Source organism: Tenrec ecaudatus, chromosome 4 (assembly GCF_050624435.1).
Source record: "Tenrec ecaudatus isolate mTenEca1 chromosome 4, mTenEca1.hap1, whole genome shotgun sequence".
Lineage (NCBI taxonomy): Eukaryota > Metazoa > Chordata > Mammalia > Afrosoricida > Tenrecidae > Tenrec > Tenrec ecaudatus.
In genome coordinates this window covers 195,257,938-195,277,733 of record NC_134533.1, presented here as the reverse complement: position 1 = coordinate 195,277,733, position 19,796 = coordinate 195,257,938, and the positions used below count along the sequence as shown (strand labels likewise).

At 47.3% G+C, this 19,796-nt stretch overlaps 2 protein-coding genes across 11 annotated transcripts in view; one reads left to right on the top strand and one right to left on the bottom strand.

Moving 5' to 3' along the window:
- DPH3 (diphthamide biosynthesis 3) overlaps positions 1-2,799 on the bottom strand; it is a 219,553-nt gene extending 216,754 nt beyond the window's left edge. For 8 of the 10 annotated variants that reach the window (XR_012784012.1, XR_012784011.1, XR_012784013.1 and 5 more), the window contains exons 1-2: positions 2,563-2,799; positions 2,029-2,103 (exon numbers count right to left, since the gene is read on the bottom strand). Coding sequence is in view for 2 of the 10 variants with exons in the window: in XM_075547179.1 (XP_075403294.1) it covers positions 2,029-2,103; positions 2,563-2,670 (183 nt within the window). In the remaining 8 variants the exon portion in view is untranslated. The remainder of the gene's footprint in view (positions 1-2,028; positions 2,104-2,562) is intronic. The other 2 variants (XM_075547179.1, XM_075547180.1) reach the window with 2 other exon arrangements.
- Positions 2,669-19,796, top strand: part of OXNAD1 (oxidoreductase NAD binding domain containing 1) — a 43,697-nt gene continuing 26,569 nt past the window's right edge. Inside the window, exons 1-5 of the mRNA XM_075547893.1 lie at positions 2,669-2,695; positions 2,742-2,832; positions 2,933-3,094; positions 12,071-12,197; positions 12,577-12,640. Of these exons, the coding sequence (XP_075404008.1) occupies positions 2,669-2,695; positions 2,742-2,832; positions 2,933-3,094; positions 12,071-12,197; positions 12,577-12,640 (471 nt within the window). The remainder of the gene's footprint in view (positions 2,696-2,741; positions 2,833-2,932; positions 3,095-12,070; positions 12,198-12,576; positions 12,641-19,796) is intronic.

The following is a 19,796-nucleotide window of genomic DNA, read 5'->3' as shown; positions in this document are numbered from 1 at the left end:
AGAGGCTCTCGGCTATCACAAACTCCTTGTAGAATTCAATCTTAAGCATCTTAAGCTTTATTTAGGAGTTTTGTAAACCTCCATACCGTAGCAGACCAGAAATTGGGAATATAGCTGGCAATGATAACATTAATTTTGTTTTCTGTGACCAAAAGCCATTAATTCACACCAAAATGATATTGTAAAAGAGTAACTATGAATTTTATCTTAAAAAAAAAAGGATAGTGGAGAATCTATGTATATACCAAGGAGCTAAGGTGACACTGTCATTTAAGCCCTAGACTGCTAACTGCAAGGTAGGCGGTTCAAATCCACCATCTACTCTGTGGAATGAAGAAGATGCTGTTGATTCCATGAAGACATATCGCCTTGGAAACGGTGTACAGGGTTGCTGTGAGTCAGAATGGACTTGACGGCAGTGGGGGTAGAGGGTGGGGGGTATGATGTGCACAAATCAGGGCAACCCTGGGGGTCGAAACAGTTAAACACTCGACTATTAGCTGAAAGGCCAACAGTGAAGTCCCTTTTAGAGACACCTCAGTAGACAGGCCTGGCGATCTGCTTCTGAAAGCCACAGTCATGAAAGCCCGACGGCACACACTCCTATGCTTCCACTCTGCACACACGGGGTAGCCCTGAGTTGGCATCAACTGGACAGCCACTAACAATGTCACAACCCCCACCCCTTCCCCCCACAACCCAAATCCCAGTCATTTACAGCCCTGAGAAGCACAGTTCTCTATGAGGCAACCACAGTTGAAATATATTTGATGGCAAGTGGCTCTTTATGTACTAACAGGCAAGAAAAACTAGACAGTTGTTCTCTTCAGCTTCAACTCAGAGTGAGCCTATAGGACAAGCAGAACCGCCTCAGAGTGTGTCCAGGTCTGGACTCTTTGAGAGTGGACCGCTAGGTCTTCTCTCCGCTGCTGGTTTCAACTGCAGACTTTTCGACAGCAGCTGAGCACTTAACCACTGAACCTCCAGGGCTCTTTAAGGAATAAGAAAACCAAGCCAAACCCATGGCCGTAATTTATTTCAACCCACACAACAAAATACTAGGCATTACTACACAATAATGACAAAACTGTTAAAATACCTCATGACATGAATGGATTTGGAAGACATGCTGAGAGAGGTTAATCAATCTCGAAAGGGCAAATATTGTATAAGACCATGATTATAAAACAAAAAACCAAGACAAAGGTTTTCCTATCAAATGACACACCCTTCTATGGTTACTGAGGGTGGGAGGGAAAAGGAGGGAAGAGGAAGCAACAGGCTGGAGAGTAGACCGTGTTAACTAGGAGGAAGGGGAAGAAAACACTCGAGGAGTGAAAAAAGGGAGTAGGTGACAGGGCAAGCTATTGGGAGATGTGATAAGTTGTTTACGTTGTTGAGTACGAAAATGATCACCTGAAATGTAAACTGCCATCTAATTCACAAATTTAAAAAAAAGTCAATTCCAACCCACAGGACCCTATAGAGACACCAGCTTTTTGCACTACCAGGGATTCTTAGAAAAATTATAAAGGCTGTCAAATAATCTTTATAACTATTTTTCTTCCACTTAATAAGCAATTGCAGGGGGTCTCAGTGGCACACTGGTTAAGTGCTCCCTGATAAACAAATAAATTTCTGTGGCTGGAGCCCACCAGCTACTCTCAACTTTCTCCCAAAGCGAGGCTCCTGGTTTCGAACTGCAGACCCTGAAGGTTAGTAGTCCAATGTGGGGCGGTTCTACTCTGTCCAATAGGGTTGCTATGTGTTGGAATCGGCTTGAAAGCAATGGATTTTTAAGATTATGTTTTTACTTACTTAATAAGTAATACATTTTCATTAGACTAAATGAAGTAATACTCTAGTTAAGTTAAATTTCAATTTACAAGAAAGTTATTAATGTCTTAAAAATTTTTGTTTTAAAAAACAGCACTTTACCTAATACTATCACAAAAACATTCATGTCACGGTAACGTCTCTGCCAAGCCTTACAAACCCCCACCCTCCTCCTGTAATTAGCGTCCTTACTTTGTCATAAATCACTTTTATAATGAGGGAACAGCTAGGACACGTTGCCACGTCTTCCCCATTCTCCAAATCCTCCTAAAACAAAATCAAACACCACGTGGTCAGCCGTCGTCCAGTCTCCATCTTCCCCGGACACCCCTCCCACCTGTATTAATAAATTCCTTTGGGGGCCTGCCTTCGACCCAGGGCGTAGGACGGACAAGAGACCACCGCAAGAAAGACCAACAGCATTTCCCCTAAAGCGTCACACAAACACCCGGGAAGATGGGCTCAAAACCCCTGGAGAGGCAAAACCGCGCCCCATCTCCCAAAAAAGAATCCCGGGAAGGAAGTTCCGTACGCCCACCCCGCACTGCTGGGAGGCCAGCACGGGGTGCGTTCGCACGTCCAGATCGTGGAGCATATAAACCGGCGGGCCGCAGAAAGAGCATCAACAGAGCCTGGGTGGCCCAGAGCCTCCACAGCGACGGAACGGGCACGAAACACTCAGCCGACCCAACGCGCGCCGGCTCGGGGCGGGCCTCTGCACGTTACCTTGGTGATACAGAAGTTGTCGCCACACGGGCAGGGGTAGAAATAGGATTCCGAATCTTCGTCGTATTGGAAGTCCTCGATCTCCACCTCGTCGTGGAACACTGCCATGACCACCGGGGTCAACAAGTGGGCCGTCGGTCGCCCAGTTGTCTCACGCGGCCTTCGCCACCACCCGGCAGGGCGCCGTCGACCACGTCCAGAGGCAGGACGGCCACTCCCGGCGCCTAGAAAATGACGCAACTCCGGATGCGGAAGCCAAGTGGGTGACCGGTAGCGGTCACCGTGGAAACGGCTAAACTGAGGGGCGGAGACACAAGATAGGCGGGACTACCGGGTCCGTAGCGTCATGCGTAGCTCTCCTACTGGACAGCAGCGACCAATAGGCTGCGAGGATCGCTCGCGCTGCTGTCACGTCATTTCGGAGTCGCCGGTAGAATCTGGTCCGGGTCTGCGAGCAAGCTAGGTCATGGTGGCAGCGTGGGAACCTGTCACCGCCGTGCTCATCTCTCCTCCTCTGGTCCGACGGTGTCAGGTAAGCCCTCAACGGACGTGGCTGCAGGTTGCAGCCGGCACTAGGTAGCATCGGCCTGGCACTGAGTACCTTCGGGGAAGGGGACACCTCTTGGCTTGAAGTGAGACGGCGGCAGGAGAGCTCGACCTCTTGCTCCGATAGCTGACCCAAATCTCTCTGCATTTCAATTTACCGAGGGAGCCTGGCTTCAGTGCAACCTCCAGTTTGCCAAAGTTCTTGACTGCGCTCGACTTTTCAGGTACCTTCCGCCTCCTTGCCCCTCGCCCTGTAAGTGCTGTCGCTTCGGTTCCACCCTTAGCTACCCCGGGGACAGAGCTGAACTGCCCCGAAAGCCTAGTTCCTGAGACTCCAAATCCTTACAAAGCCGGCTGTCTCGCCTTTATTTTCCTGTGGAGCAGCTACTGCACGGAACTTTTTTGCCTTTTCCTCTCACAGACTGTCATCGAGTTGATTCCGATTCAGCAAACGTATTAGACGGAATAGAACTGACCCCCCCCCCCCTGAGTTTCTGAACCTTTCAATGTTTGTGGGAGTCCTGCGGAGCAACTGGTGGGTTCGAACCATGTACCTTGTGGTCAGCTCAATGCTTTGCTCACAGCGGTACCAGTATTCTATAATGCGCTAAACTGTGTTGCAGAAGGGGGCAAGGCCTGGAAGGCAGAGATGGAGTTTTAGACCCAAATCTGCCATGCATAGAACATCGCTAATAACCACGATATGTTTAGCAGTAATAATATTCGCTATTATTGGGCGTTTGCTATGTGCTAGGCATTGTGCTTAGTATCATTCTCTCAGAAACCCTGCAAGTATAAATGTTATTTCACTTGATTAATCTTGAAATGGGCATAAAGCTAGTTGTCTCCAAAGCCCAGGGACAAACTACATGTTTGGTTAACAGTCTCCTCGTTGTAAAAGGGCTGGCATCAGCAGGCAGAGTTATCAGCAGAACACCTCAATACACCTTGTGGCGAGATGCAGATATAAGGTGGTTTATTTTGAGAGCAGCACTTGTGCCTATTTTTGCACAATTGGTGTTGCTCCTTAACTAGGCATTTATACAAATGAGGCAAGTTCCGAATGAGCTGGATTGATCCAGTGTCGGCAACAATGGACGCCAACAGGCCACTGATCCTGAAGGGGGTACAGAACCCAGCAGTGTTTCTCTTCTGCCATACTAGGGTTGCCATGCATGGGAACCAGCTAACCAGACCTCGCTTATCTTCATAGAGAAGAAACTATGTCGTGGAAAAGCTTTGGATTGAGAAGCACACAGTCTGGACTCAGAATCTGTGGGCAACCTGGTCATCTACCTTCTAGGGCCTTTATTTCCGCTCCTGACAAAGAGACGTTGGACTAGAAATGGTGCCGAAGCTCCTGTTTAGATCCAACACTTCCGTTTCATGGGGATGATGTGTTTGACGTGGTTCTGCAATCACATGTATCATGCTTAGTATTACATGTAGGTGATGTGCAGATGCATGCCTCCTTATGCTCAAGGTTACCAATTGTGTGCATCTTAAGAGGAAACATCACCCTGTTTGGCCTTTTTAAAGCTTAAAAACTTAGGAGAACCGTTGGGGAGAAAATTTTAAATTACATTCAAGAAAAGCTTCTATAAGACCATTTCAAAAGCCTCCCACAGCATTGTTTGCATAGTTGGAGACCTACCTCTCACTCCCTTTTGTCGAGTCAGTTCTGACTCATATCGACTCTATGGGACAGAGTGGAACTGGCCCGTGGGTTTATGAGGCTGTTGTTGTTCTTTATATGAGCAGAAAGCCTCATCTTTCTCCTGCAGAGCAGCCAGTGGATTCGAACTGCTGACTGTGGGCTTAGCGGGCCAGTGCATAACCCAGCACCACCAGGGCTCCTTGGAGATCTACCTAGCACCTGTGAAACATTTGTTAGAGCTTGTTGAGCGTTAACTGGAATGATTTTCATCTTTCTAGGCAAAGGAGAAATTCCAGCAAGGCCAGTGTAGCTCAGTAGCTCTTCCCTACATGTCAGAGATAAGACTATTGCTTAGGAGACTAGAGTGGCAGGGGTGATCCTCCAATACCAATCTGTGGTCCTGATGATCACTCTGAGAGTGGGAATTGTTTTCAGTTCTTGATTGCTGAGCATATGTACCTCCAAATGAAAGAGGAGCCATTTTGAATGGTCAGAAATTGATACTGTCATATTTTTAATTGGTAGTTGTTTTGGGAAGCAGTTTGGGACTATCTAACAACTCACTGGGAAGCCTGAAGTTAATAGTCATAGTTATGTTCGGAAGGGTGCTGGCAGTTTTCCTCTCGACCTTGATAATCTTCCAGCCATTGAACCATGTTGTTGCTGTTAGGTACCATCAAATCGGTGCTGACCCATAGTGACCCTGTGCACGCCAGAATGAAGCACTGCCTGTGCCTGTGTCTAAGCTCATTGTTACAGCCACCGTGTCAGTCTATCTTGTTGAGGAACTTCCTCTTTTTTTGCTGTCCCTCCATTATCCTTCTTCAGGGACTGGTCTCTCCTGACAATATGTCCAAAGTCTTGCCATCCGTGTCTCTGAGGAGCTTTGTGGCTGTACTTCCTTAGAGCCATATAACAGTATCCAACATGGAAGGAAACCCCACTAGTGAACTACTAATTAATAATAGTCAACAGTATGTGTTACACATCGTACCAAATGCCTGGCATGCATTATGCCATCATCATCCTTCAAGCAGCCCATAAAGCGTGCATATCATCAGTCCCAGCCTTATGTAGCCTCGGACAGCGTGAGGTTTATGGGCTCAGGGCACTGGCCGTAATGACAGTAAGCTAGCTAGCGTGAGAACTCTCCAGCCACTGGCCTGGGTGCCTCTCACGTGCCAGGGATGTTGTCTGTGTTTGGACCTTTTGTCCTTGCTCACCCCTCCGTCCGAATGCTTAGCGTCTGCATGGCTGCTACGTCCTCCTCGTGTTCTCAGTTCACCTGTCTCTCTCCCACCAGTCCCGTCTCATCAGAGTCTGTAACCAGCTCTCTGATCTCTGTGGCCTTTGGACGCTCTAGCACAGATAGAGGACAGCAAGGACCTTGAATCCAGGCCTTACCTGTACGTTGGGGCTTCAGAAAGATTGCGGGAATACCATTCTTTTTATTCCATTTTTCCATGCACTTTTTGAGGTTCCCTGGTGTCTCCAAAGCCTGAACTGTCTGGTCAAGGTGGGACCAGCGTAGTTAATCATAGGTATTAATTTGATCGGCTCCTTTGAACAGTTGGTTTCGATTTCTATTACGTGGCTACCAGTTGTACTTAGCATTTCTGAGAAGTTCCTGTGTTTCAAAAAGAGTTCATTGCATTTTTTTGGCCTGTGGAGATAAAACAATGATGGACTCGTTTTGTTTGTTTATTTCTTAGCGTGTTGCAGGAGGTAAGATTTTAGAAATCCCTTGTTTGTTGCACTGCTCTGGGTGATTAAGATGAAATCACTGAGCATAGTTCACAAAATAAGATTTTATAATACCTCCTTACAACACACACACCCACACACAATGGTACAATACCTTGTGTTTGCCAGTAGGTGGCACTTTTGATCGTGATGACTATTGGAAACAGTTAGATTTTAGAATTGTCAAGCCCTTTCCACAATGCAGAGGAGAAAGCAACTGGACTGATGTTTCCAGGGGGAAGGCGAGGCAGGGGAAAGGAAGGGAGGTGTCCACAAACCCAGGGACAAAGGAAACAATAAGTGATCTAAAATCGATAACAAAGAAGGTGTAAGATGCCTGGTAGGGCTTGATCAAGGGCAGTGTAGTTCAGAGGAATTACCGAAACACGAGTGAAGCCTAAATATGATAGTGGAACAAGAGGAAAGTAAAAGGAAATTGCGGAAAGAATTAGTAGGCAGAGGATATTTATAGAGGTCTAAATACAGGCATGTACATATGTAAATATATTTATATATGATGATGGGGAAATAGATCTATGTGCATATATTTATAGGTTTAGTATTAAGGTAGTAGACGGACAGTACTCCCTCAACACAAGAACACTTTGTTCTCATAACCTGGCACTCTGTGATGCTCACCTTCCCGACATGATCGCTGAGGACAAAATGGATGCATAAGCAAATGTGAAAATAGCTGTTAGAGCCCACTATTAAAAGATACAGTGTCTGGGGTCTTAATGGCTTGAAGGTAAACAAGCGGCCCTCTAGCTGAGAAGCAACAACGCCCAATGGAAGAAGCACACCAGCCTGTGTGATCATAAAATGTTGATAGGACCAGGTACCAGGCATCAAAGACCCAGAACAAAAAATCATTTCAATGTGAATGAGGGGGAGTGTGGAGTGGAGACCCAAAACCCATCTCTATATAATTGGACATCCCCTTACAGAATGGTCACAAGGAAGAGACCAGCCAGTCAGGAGGCAGTATAGCATTGACGAAACATACAATTTTCCTGTAGCTCTTTAATGCTTTCTTCCCCTCACTATCATGTTCCCAATTCTATCTTACAAGTCTGACTAGACCAGAGGATGTACACAGGTATAGATAAGAGCTGGGAACACAGGGAGTCCAGGACAGGTAAACACCTCAGGACCAATGATGAGAGTAGTGATACCAGGAGGGGAAGGGGAAGGTGGGGGGAAAATGTGGGCACCGATCACAAGGATCTACATATAACCCAACCCCCTCCCTGGGGGACGGACAACAGAAAAGTGGGTGAAGGGAGACATCAGACAGTATAAGACAAGAAAAAATAATAATGTCTAAATTTTCAAGGGTTCGTAGAGGAAGGGATAAAAATGAGGAGCTGATACCAAGGGCTCAAGTAGAAAGAAAATGTTTTGAGAATGATGATGGCAACAAATGTACAAATGTGCTTGACACGATGGATGGATGGATGGATGGATGGATGGATGGATGGATGGATGGGATAAGAGCTGTACGAGCCCCCAATAAAATGATTTTTTTAAAGAAATGAACATTTCCTTGTTTTCTTTTTTTGTGTAACAAACAGCATAATCCTAAGTGATGTATCTTACTGTGAAAATAATTTATTTTAGCGATAGTTGTTGACCACATTGAGCAGAGCAGCATTCCCATCTGTAACGAGGTGGTTAACTGCTATTGAGTTGGGCCCCCCTCCTGGTGACCCCAGGCACAACAGAATGGGACCCTGCCCAGATGGTGTCATGTTGCGTTCCCATTGATTGATTTTCAGAAGTTGAATGCCAGGCCATTCTTCCTTGTGTGTTGTAGTGTGGAGACTCACTGAAACCTGTTTGGTGTCATAGCAACATCCAAGCCTCCTCTGACAGGCAGGAGGTGGCTGCATATGAGGCATGTTGGTCTGGAATGGAACGCAGGTAGAAGGGAGAGCTCTACACTAAATCGCCACTGTGCCCTTAGTTAACTATGGTGCTAGTTGCCCATATGCTGCCCTTGACCCTGCTCTGACCCATGCCCACTTCAGGTAGAACTGCCCCGATGGGTTTTCAAGGCTGTGAGCTTTCAGAAGATCACCAGGCCTGTCTCCGGAAACACCTCTCCGTGAGTCTGAATGGCCAGCCTTTTGACTAATCGTCACACATAACCGTTTGAGCCAACTAGGAACCACATGGCCAGCAGTTCACAACCACCAACTGCTCTGCAGGAGAAAGATGAGGCTGCCTACTCCCGTAGAGTTGCCGTTTGAGAAGCCATGGGGGCAGTTCTCTGCCGTGTGGAGCTGCTACGATTCAGAGTTCACTTGAAGGCAGAGGGTTTATTTTTGCGTTATCGAGTTGATCCCGACTCAGAGTGAGGGACTCCACAGACCAGAGTAGAACTGCCCCCGTGGTTTCATAGGCGGTAACCTCTGTGGGAGCAGTTTGCCTGGTCGTTCTCCTCCGTTGCCCGTGGGTTTGAACCTCTGACTGTTGGGTTAGCATCTTAACCCTAGCAACCACACGGCTCCTTCATTAACTCCAACTCCAGATTCACTGCCATCAAATGCTCCTCTGTGGGTTCCCAAGACTGACTCTTTACAGGAGAAGGAAGCCTCTTCCTTCTCCCAAAGAGGGGTTGGTGGTTTTGAACAGCAGCCCCGTGCATAACCACTGTGCCACCAGGGCTCCTTGAAGGTGCCCTCGAGCCAGGCTCCCCCTCACAGTGATCCTATTCTGCACAGCAGAACCAAACACTGCCTGGTCCTGTGCCAGCCCCACAACTGCTAGGTTTACGCCTGTTGTTAACAATGATTAATTTTTGTCAGGGAACTTGAAGTGATACGTAACTATTCAGGCAGTTCTCTGGTGTTTTCAGGGGATAAACACCTTCCTCAGCACAGTTAAAGACAGGCCAAAGTCCAAAAATCTAATCCCCTCCCATGGAGTTGAAGCCGACTGATAGCCACCCGGCAGGACAGGGTACACCTGCCCCCGTGAGCTTCCAAGACCAACTGTTGACCGGAGTGGAAAGCCTGTCTTTCCTCCTTGGAGCAGCTGTTGGTTTCAAACTGCTGACCTCGGAAGATAAGAAAAGGGAAACAGTGGGAAAATAAAAACAGAAAAGTGGAAGCAGGAGGAAGAATTGATGGAAAGGGGAGAATGGGGAGTGAGTTCGCTGTGAGATGATGTCTGTTGATCTAAAGAGCCTTTTCTTCCGAGGCTAAGAGGTAGGAGTGTTTTCCGTGTTGTTACAAAGCATTGCTCTCCCATGTGGTCTCTGCTTCTGCAGGGACCTTGAGAACATCTCGTTCCTGATGGGACAACGGCCCATGCTCCAACTATTGTCTATCAAAAGGTCTCAGGGTAATACTGGCACCCCACGATTGCCCCATCAGTCACCCCACGATTGCCCCGTCAGTCACCCAGTCGGGCACTGGATGACTCCTCAGATAGGAACCTCATCAGTAAGGTTTGCTTTTTTAAAAAAATCAATTTTGGGGGGCTCATACAATTCTTATCACAATCCATACATGCATCCATTCTCTCAAGCACATTTGTACATTTGGTAAGTTTTGCTTTTTCACTTTCAATGGTTAGTGCATCATTTTTAGTTTAGCACCTGTAAAAGCGTGAAACTACACTTAGTCTTGCATGTGGTCCAAGAGGCTTTACCTGTTTTCCATCTCCTAGAGAATGGAAAGCGCCAGGTAGCACGTTTACCTAGAGTGGCGCTGTGGCCTTTTGATCTTACAGTGGTGGGCTTTGGGATATGAGTTAGCCATACCGCTGAACAAGTTCCACCACACCGCATGGTGTGCGTTTACTTCATTTCTTCTCTGTCTCCACCTACTGGAAGGTAAGCTCCCGAGGGGGGCTTTGTTTTGTTTCAGTCTGTGTCCCCGATGTCTAAGCCACTGTCAACCAGTGGTAGGTATGATGGCTCGTCATTGAAGGGTCAGTGAATGGACATGGACGTAATGAATGACTTAGTAGCACAGGCAGGCCCCGTGTTACGGACAAGGCCAGTCCCTAGTGAGTCTTTAAGTAATAGTCATAGCTGAGTCAGGACAGGGCCGTGGTTCCGGTTTAGCCTTCAGTGCCTTTTCAAAGTGTTCTGGTCTAAAGTCCGTCTGCTATCTTAATACTTAGCATATAATTATACGTACATTGGCCCCTATCCCTTTCATTATAACTAAATATATTTGCATGTATGCATGCCAATAGCTATATCTCTATAAATAGCTTTTGCTTCCTACTTCTTTCCTCTATTTCCTTTCACCTGCCTCCCGTCCCACTATCATGCTCACCCTCCACTCACCTCTAAGCAATTCCTCTTGGATACATTGCATTTGATCAAGCCCCACCCGGACTGTAAATCTTCACGGAGCGGACAGCCTCATCCTCCTCGCGCAGAACAGCTGATGGGTTTGTATCACCGACCTCCTGGTTAGCAGCCCGTGCTTAGCCTGCTGCGCCACCAGGCAGCTTCAGATGTTTCGACGTATGCAAAACATTCAAGGCCAAGGAGTTGTCCCATAAGTGGTTTGTGACTTGAACGTTTATTTTTCTAATATTAAATGTATTACTGTTAATTTATATGGCACCTTTCTTTCAAAGCACAGACAGGAAAAGGTGTTCATGTATGTTTTGGGAAAGAAACATATTTAAATTGGCATTGGAAAATGTAATAGTAGTAACCCCCCAAAAATGTGTCATCTGACTCCCAATCAATGCCCGGACTAATATGGAACAGTGGCGTTAGAATTTGGGATCTTGAGATACCGTCCGGTGTGTCTTTAGCATCTATTAAAGTAAAACCTAAAAACTGAAAAGTATGTGTATCTTAAGACAGTGCCGTGAATTTTTACAAAGCGGAGTGTTTTTGCGAAGCAGTCAGCACCAAAACCTAAAGACAGCATTACCTGTGCCCCTCCAGAGAGCCACCGCTGCTGCCTAACTGCTAACATTACAGATTTTGCCCCTTTGAGTCAGCGCGGCGTTTCTGAGGGTTTCTGTGTCGTTGTGTGTAGTTGCACTTTGCCCGTTCCCACGGCTGTGTCTACTGTTGTGGGAGCATATCCCAGTTAATGTATCTAGTCTCTGAGAGCCGTTGGGGGTAGTTTCCACTTGGAGCTGTTGGCAACAGTACCATAGGGCTCCGTGCTGGTTTCTCAGTACTTGAGAACCTCTGGAAATTTGCCTGCTTGTGTAGTTTTTCTATGCATCTCTTGGTGTTCTCTGGGTGAGATAAAGTTGCATTTGGCATGGAGTTCTGAAGTCTCAGCTCTTCTATAAAACATGTGATGTGCCACGTGCCATTGGTCAGGGGTGTTGGAAGCTACCTGGGAACACGAATCTTGACTGCCCCAGCGAACGCCCGCCTTTGCTCTTTAGAGATGGGAAGAATCATAGTGGCAGCCGTCTTGTTGGGGAGCTAGGCTCAAGATTGCCTAACCACAAGGCTGACGCACAGCAGCGGCTACAGAAACCCACACTCCCCCTCAGTGGCCTCTGCCAAGCAGGCTGATAGTCCCCGCTCCTGAAAATAACTCACCTCTCCTTTTTATGTCTGTCTAGGAAGCGCCGCCGCCGGGGCTGCTGCCATGATTCCTGGGCTGCTGCAGGGCTCTGTGGGCGCCCTCTGCTCTCGGGCTGCCTCGTCGAGAGTGACACCTCGGTCCGTGCGTCGCCTCTCTCTAACCAGGTGAGCCGCCTGCCTTCCAGGTCACGTGAAGTTGGCTTTCAGAGGGACGTGACCCGCTGGTAACCACGGGAGGCGTACCAAACTCCTGACGGTGCTCACGCCTTGGCTGAAATGCACGTGCTGTTGGTGTCGTGAGCCAGACATGACTTGGTGGCAGTGAGTGTGTTTAGGAGAGTTCACTCCCATGAAGATTAGAGTCTCGGAATCCCCCCACTCCACCCCCACCCCCAGGGATCAGTTCTACTCTGCCCCATAGGGTCGGTCGCTGTGAGTCAGCATCGACTCGATGGCAGTGAGTTATATTGTTGTGGCTAGTCATAGTACTTGTCTTCTTTTTATGAGGATAATACTTAGTAACCTATTTTACTTTCTGTTAAAGCGTAATGAAATCCAAAAAGAAAACCGATCACTTGGAGAGAACTGCAAGTTTCGTTCGCCGGGAGGTTTGTATCTGTGGGCTCTGGCAGGGTGTGCAGTCTGGACAGCTTGTACGCAGTGTGACTGGCTCGCGGACATGGTGGTAGATGAGTCTGGTCCCTTCGAAAGACAGAAGAGGCTGGTTTTCTGAACAGAATAGATGGCAAAGACCTATTCACATTTCCGCCACACACACACCCCAGACTTAGAATCCATGAATTATTTTTTGCCACCTGTGTTGTCAACGTGTGCAATCCAACACCACCAGTTACATGAATCACGCTGCATGAGAATCACCGGTGTTGAGTGGATTAATCTTTGATGAAGGGTGTGCCATAGCAACCAGGGAATCCTCTCTACAGAGTGATGTTCAGGATTGTGTTACACAGAGGGAGAGAATTCCTTTTCCTTTTATTTGTTTACTCTTTGGATGGCATATGCCAGTCTTAGTTCTCATTCTGACTTTAGGAAACTTATGTCACCCTAGGAGGAGGAAGCACTGCTGTCTGAGAGAGGCCGGCAGGTGAGCGCTCTCTCACCACCCTCCTCAAGGACGACAGCACTTTCCTTCCACATCGGGACCACTGGGAGCTGCTCTAAATTGCGGGGCTGGGGGTATGTGTCAAGAACTGGGCAGCCAAGCAGCCCACCCTTTCTCTCAGCCAGAAACAACATTTCCACTTGAAAACAGAAGTTGGACATTTGCCTCTTGCTCTGTTGAGGGCTTCTCGTGTATTGGCGTATGTTTAATTATTGTGAGCGAATCTAAAGGAACAATTTTGAAAACCACATGTTATATTAGAACTCTCTATCAGGGCTGTACACAGCTACAGCCATCATGAGCGATGATGCTGTGGCCGTGGTTCAATGTCTCCTCTTCATAGAAGGCTGCACTTGCATGTAAAGGCTTATTGTTTTAGGCCCCACTTTCCAAGCTAATTCTGCATTCAGAAAATTGCTCTGGGACCCGGAGTGGTACGTTTGTTGATTCAGCTTCAAGTCAGTGTTTTCCTGAGAAGCCTGGGTAAAATTAGTTCTGCACACTAGATTTATGGCGGTGTGGGAAAATGCACTTTTCCCACTGAAGATAAATCTGAAAATACGGTTTTTCCACTTGCTTGTTTTGCTCAACACACAATAAAGGCTGATTCTGTAAATGGGAGAAGTATTAGGATTTCTTTTCAAAAAGTAAACACGTTTCCAGTTGTTAAGAAAAAGTGATTTATTTAGCAGGCTTGGATGATACTATTTCCTGTTTTATTTTGAGGTGGAGTGAATTCAGGCAGGGGAAGGCAGACACTGTCAGAGACCAAACAGTAAATACCGCATATACTTGTCTATAAGCTGAGTTTTTCAGCATATTTTTAATGCAGTTTTTGTGCCTCGGCTGATTTTCGGGTTGGCTTATACTTGAGTATATATGGTAAGTGCTTGGCGGGGCCCCGTGGGCTGGGTTGGTGCTTCCACCCTTGGCCCCATTGTGAGGAAGCAGCCATAGACAGTGTGTGGTGTACACAAATCAGTGTAACTGGGTCCCAGTAAACTGTATATCCCCAAACACCTGGATTTGGCAGGTAGGCTGCAGTTTGCCAATCGCTGAATTACCATGTCAATTTGGGATTTTAAGATCAAAATTACTGGGATTTCTGGGGATTATTTTGAACCAAGCTTAATTGAAAACTACAAGGAAAGTTGAAGTAAGCACTAATGATTGAACATTTTAGTGCCCAGAAGTCAGACAATTACAGAGTTAGAATTCTGACCATGGTAGTTCATTTGAGGAAGATTTCGGATTGTAACACTTTTATTTCTGTTACTAATTTCCACGCTTCCCCAAACAGAATGAAATGGAAAGAAAGCTAGACCACCTTCTATGTGATGGGGTCGGGGGGACACCATCTCTGTGGTACAAGGTCACCCCGGGCCTCACCTCAAGCCAGCAGAGGACTGCTCTAACCCATAGAGCTGGGGCCCAGCCTCGAACTGTTCAAATAGACAGTATCTCAGCCTCGCCGTTACAGAATGACACCAGGTTCTGATAGGGTGGCCTTCTTGCCAGTAATTGGTATGGCAAGTGTACTTCTTTCAGAAATTTCTTACTGTTGTGAATATACGCAATAAAACATGCACCAGTTCAGCCGTTTCTACATCTACCATCACTGACACTGATAACATTCTTTGAACTGTGCAATCTCTCTCTCTCTCTCTCTCTCTTTCTCCCCTTTTTGAGTTGTCCCTTCCCCATTAACATAAACTCCCCACTCCAAAGTTTCTGGTGGAGTTTTTAAGTTACTGTTACCAGTTCTGTCCAATAGAGAGCTCTGTGCTCCAGGCAGACATTCTTTACAAGTTCAGCTCAAGTGTTGTTTGGTTTTAAGAAAACCCCAGGGGTTATTTTTGGTCTAAAGATTATTTCAGGGCAATCATTCCAGGGGTTCATCCAGCCTCCAGGGCTGTTTAAAAATCTGGATTTCAGGAGAATTTGAAATTCTCTTTTATAACGAATATACTTTACAAACCCCTCACATCTCCTTGGCTGTTCAAGTCTGGGAGGTAGACTAAAAATAGATTGCTGCCTGCACTTCCCAGATGAGAGCAGGGAGCCCAGGAGATGCCCCGTGGCTTCACATGTCTGGTTTCTAGGCCAGACCCCCTGCTGTCCCGGCTGGGGTGGGTGTGAGAACCAGGATACTCACTCACTCACCCAGGACTGCCCTTTCTGCATTGGACATTGTGTTTTCTCTGGAGAACTTGGTGGGCTTCATGATGCAAATGTGTTTTTCTTAGAGCTATAAATGTAGCCAGGCTGAGGTCATGCCGATGCAGGAAGCTGACCTCTGCAGTGAATGACATTTGACTGTGTTCAAACTAAGTGCACAGTTTTCTCCTAAGGACTAAAGGCTACACAGTCTGAGTAGCCTTAGAAATGTCAGGGAGATAAGGGCAGGCGCACTGTGATATGGTGGGGATTGTTGGGGCAAGGCTAGTGTTTTCCGGACAGGGTCACTCCCTGCTTTGCCCTTTGTAGAGCTTTGGCCCACTGAGCACAGTGGATTCTCTTCAGCACTTTGGTGAGAGTTTGGTAATAAAGGAATTTTTTTAAAAAGATGGGTTCATGAATGGTTCATTTATTCGATTAGAAACTTGCGGAGCTCTGGCTGAGGCCCTGGGACTCGGCATAGAAAATGACGGATGCAGTCTCTGCCCTCGGATTCTAGGGGGACTCTCATCACAAGAAGTGGTTTTTCTGCCCACGTGTGATTTTGGAAAAACGGTGATTCTTTTAAGTTGTATTCTTGCTCTTCTTTTAGAACCCGTCACCTAGCCCACAAATGCCTTTCTGTTTCCAACGCGCTTGATAAACAACAGATTACTACCTGAGTCTCAGTCGTCCAAGGAGGATGCTGGAGGGATCCTGGTCCCCTTTCAAAGATGAAGAAATTAAGACTCAAAGATTTCAGTCCCGTCACTGCTTCCTGATGTGCCTCGGCTAGTCGTGGCTTTTACCTCTTTTCTCGGATGATTTTCAGTAGGCCTTTCCTGCTCACGGTTGCCCTGTTTGAGAGGGTGAATTGTAGTGTAAATTATAGTGTCAGCCTAAGTGTAAAGGACTGGTTCAATTTAAGTGGACGGTGCAGCTCTCAAACTCAGCTCTTTTGAGTTTCACCTTTGGACGTCAGTAGAGCAGCAACAACAGAACAACACCACCTGATCTAGACAGTTAAGGCTTCATTAACACAAAGAAGGGCTGCTTAATATTCCCTCCTCTCTGTTCCGAAGCAAAGCTGCACTTAAGCGTTGCCGGCAAAAGAAGGGGGAGGTTGCTGGTGACACTAGTGAGTTGTGGGTGTGGTTGTTGGGGGCTGTCCAGTCAGTGCAACTCCCAGCAACCCGAAGCACAGCACAGGAGAAGGAAACACTGCCGGGTCCTGCACAATCCCCACGACACTCTTATATTTCAGCTCACTGCTGCAGCCCCTTGGCCAATCCCTTTTGTCAAGTTACCGTATATACTCGTGTATAAACTGAGTTTTTCAGCACACTCTATGCAGTCTGATATTTGGGTCAGCTTATACTCGAGTATATACGGTAGTTCATAAACTCAGAGGCTGGGCTTCTTGGGCAGCACCTGTGGGGATCTGATGGTCAGAGAACGTTTTCACCAGCCAGGACTTTCCAACCTCACCGCACTGTCAGCCCTGACTACGCAGGGGGCTGTGGGGAGAGGCCTTCAGCTCCCACAGTCAACAGATAGCGGCAGGGGCCTGGGCCACAGCCTCTTGGAGAAGCTTCAGTGAAGATGTCGTCCAATGGTCCTCAGCGAGGACAACTGACCCTGCCCGGTGAGGCCGTCAGGAGGAGGCCTCTGCCTCCGAGGGGAAACAGCCCAGCAGCTCCGTAGCCACGGCAACTAGCACAACCCCGCAACTCCACGGGCGCTCACGGCTAAGTTCCCGAGTCTTCATCCCAAGGCTGGCTGGGCTGCCTTGGATGAGTCATCTTAAAAAGTACGAAGGGTGATACTATTCCTCTCAAGAGGAAAGGTGGCCAGGGAAGTCTGCTCTCTAGTCCCGTGCTGAGGTAAGTCAGGGAACATCAGAATACTGTTTGCACGGCCGTTTCATAACTGCCCAGTGTAAAATATTAACCCATCGAATGGAGCACAACCGAACTTTGGCTTAATAGATGAAGAAATGTGAGAGTTACACTTCTTTCCCCTTTTCCCCCAGGCAGCCTTATTGTAGGAGAAGTTCTTTTTGATTGAGTTAGCTGTCTTGTGGGTGCCCTACTTGCTCTAAATACTGGGGTCACAAGGCAAGCCTCCTGCTGTGCACGGAGCTTGTCATCCGGGAAGTGCATCGTGAAAGCAGCCCACCAGGATCCTGGGAGGCAAGTGTCTGGGCGCCCTTTCATGTAGCGTGTGTGACAGTTGAGCTGAGGCTTGCCTGTGGCCGAGTGCACACAGCATTTCTGGCAAGAGCAGACGCTGAGGCCAGAATGAACTTGGCGTGCTGCGAGGAGAGTGGTCTGATGAGCGATAGGTCAGGGCTAGGTTATGTGAGTGGTCCACCTGGATGAGGACTTGGGGTTTGGTGGTGGGGTGATGAAAGGTTTTGAGCCGGGAGGTGACACGTGGTTTACATTGTGCATGAGTCGTGTGTTTGCTTAGCAGAGGACAGGATTTTGTGCTTTGACACCAGTTAAGAAGCAATTTCCACAGACCTCTAGAAGCTTAGAGGAGGGCCGTGGTGGAGGAGTCGGAACTCGGGGTGGGTCAGGGCTGGTAGGATGCACAGGTGTTGTGGACACAGACGGGCAGGGATTTTAGTGCAGAAAGGAGAAGATGCAAAGATGATGCTTCGGTTTGGGGTCTGCACATTCAGGTAGCTCCATTATGGTGACACATATTTGCTAAACTCACCTTGCTCCCAGCAAGGCTAACCCGCCCACCTGAACAGGCTCTCCTCTCTCCTGCATCCTCTCCATCAAAGTACATGGGACGTCCAATTTCAAAGAGCAACCTCGGCAGCAAATGCCTCTGTAGTGCCGACCATGCACTCTGTACATAGGAATTCACTCAACCCTCACACCCACTGGACAAGACACATTAAAGAAGAAAGAGAAGAGGAGAAAAAGGAAACATCACCCTCAAATTGACTCCGGTGCATGGCACCCCTCTGGAATAGAACTTAACCCCACCCCAACACCACACAGTTTCCAGGGTTGTGAATCAGTGGCTCTGCCACTTGCACATGCTGTCCCGGGGCTGATTGTCCCAATGTGGAGGATGACAGGATGCTCCATGTGGACTGACAAGCCCTTCAACGCTGAGATGCCGTATCCTAGCTACACTTCCGTTTCAGGTCACCTCTAATCCTGGCTTTGCCAAAGCTTATTAAACCAGAAAATGAAGGAAGGGGGGCGAGCCGGGAAAGTCCGCCAGCTTTCCCAAGAAAGCTCGATTTCCTGTCCAGAGACTTGCATCAGCACTGACAGCAAAACACCCTACATAGAACCAATTTCTTAAACCAGTGTGATGGAATTTCCCAGTAGATGCAGATTCGCTCAAAGCATTAAAAATGCGCACTAGTGACAGTTGGCAAATGCAGTGTTATTCTGTGGGAACCGTAGAAGGGCCTCAATGTTATGTTGTGGACAGCTTCACTTCCTGCCATGTGTTTTGACTTAGAACATGGCTAGTTGAGCTTTCAGTTGCAGAAAGCTGTTGATCCGCTAAGCATGAGCTTACTTACAAGTGCTCACATGGGTAACTTCTGCCTTCGTATTTTGCTTTTTCCGTAAGAGAAGGGATGGCATATAGCAGGGGCCATGATTACATGTCCTAGTTACACGAAGCTAGCTTCAGAATAAAACACAGATGTGACTTTCAGAATGATTTGGTTAATGTCTTCCAATTGCATTGCTAGAAATCTTCGTGTAGAATACAGTATTTGTATCAATTAAGCAACAGTTGTCCAAAAGGCGGCATGTTATTAAAGAGATGTGGTACATGTTGCCAGTTGTAGATTATTATGTAGATTATTACCACCGACAGCGATGGGGTAGGTCTGTTTGTGTGAATTCAAGTAGCCTAGGGCATGCTGGGAATATTTTTACTCATGGACACTATGCTGGTACAAATACAGACTTCTTAATAGAAAATGGATCTTCTCTAATAGAGTGTGCATCTTCTTTTTGTCTTTACTGAATTTTGTGTTTGGACTGGCCACCGGCAAGGCATTGCATTCCACACAGCCTACTTTGGTTCTGAGGGATTCTCCGTGCCAGAGCCGAGAGTCTCTTCCCCCGCAGTGATTATAAATGCCGACGTCCTGCCACCAGGTGGCTTTCCTGGATGTGTTTCTGGCCTACACATTATCCAGGTTAGCTAATGAAGCTGATGAATTCCAGTCAAACTGTTGGACATGCAGTGCTCTAGATCTGGACTGTGCCTTTCCCCGATTCCACTGGAAAGAATAGCCAATGTTTATAAAATACTTCTCTGCTTTGTAAACACGAGAAAATGGGAGTAATAATGTCACAGAGCGTCTTGATGATCCTCGTTACTCACAGTTGTGTTAGAAAAACGAGACAGAATGAGTGGTAGAGAGATGCCTGCCCCCGAGACACCTGCGCTCGCTCTGTCAAGTCTTCAGACACCATTTAGATGTTCTTTTGTGT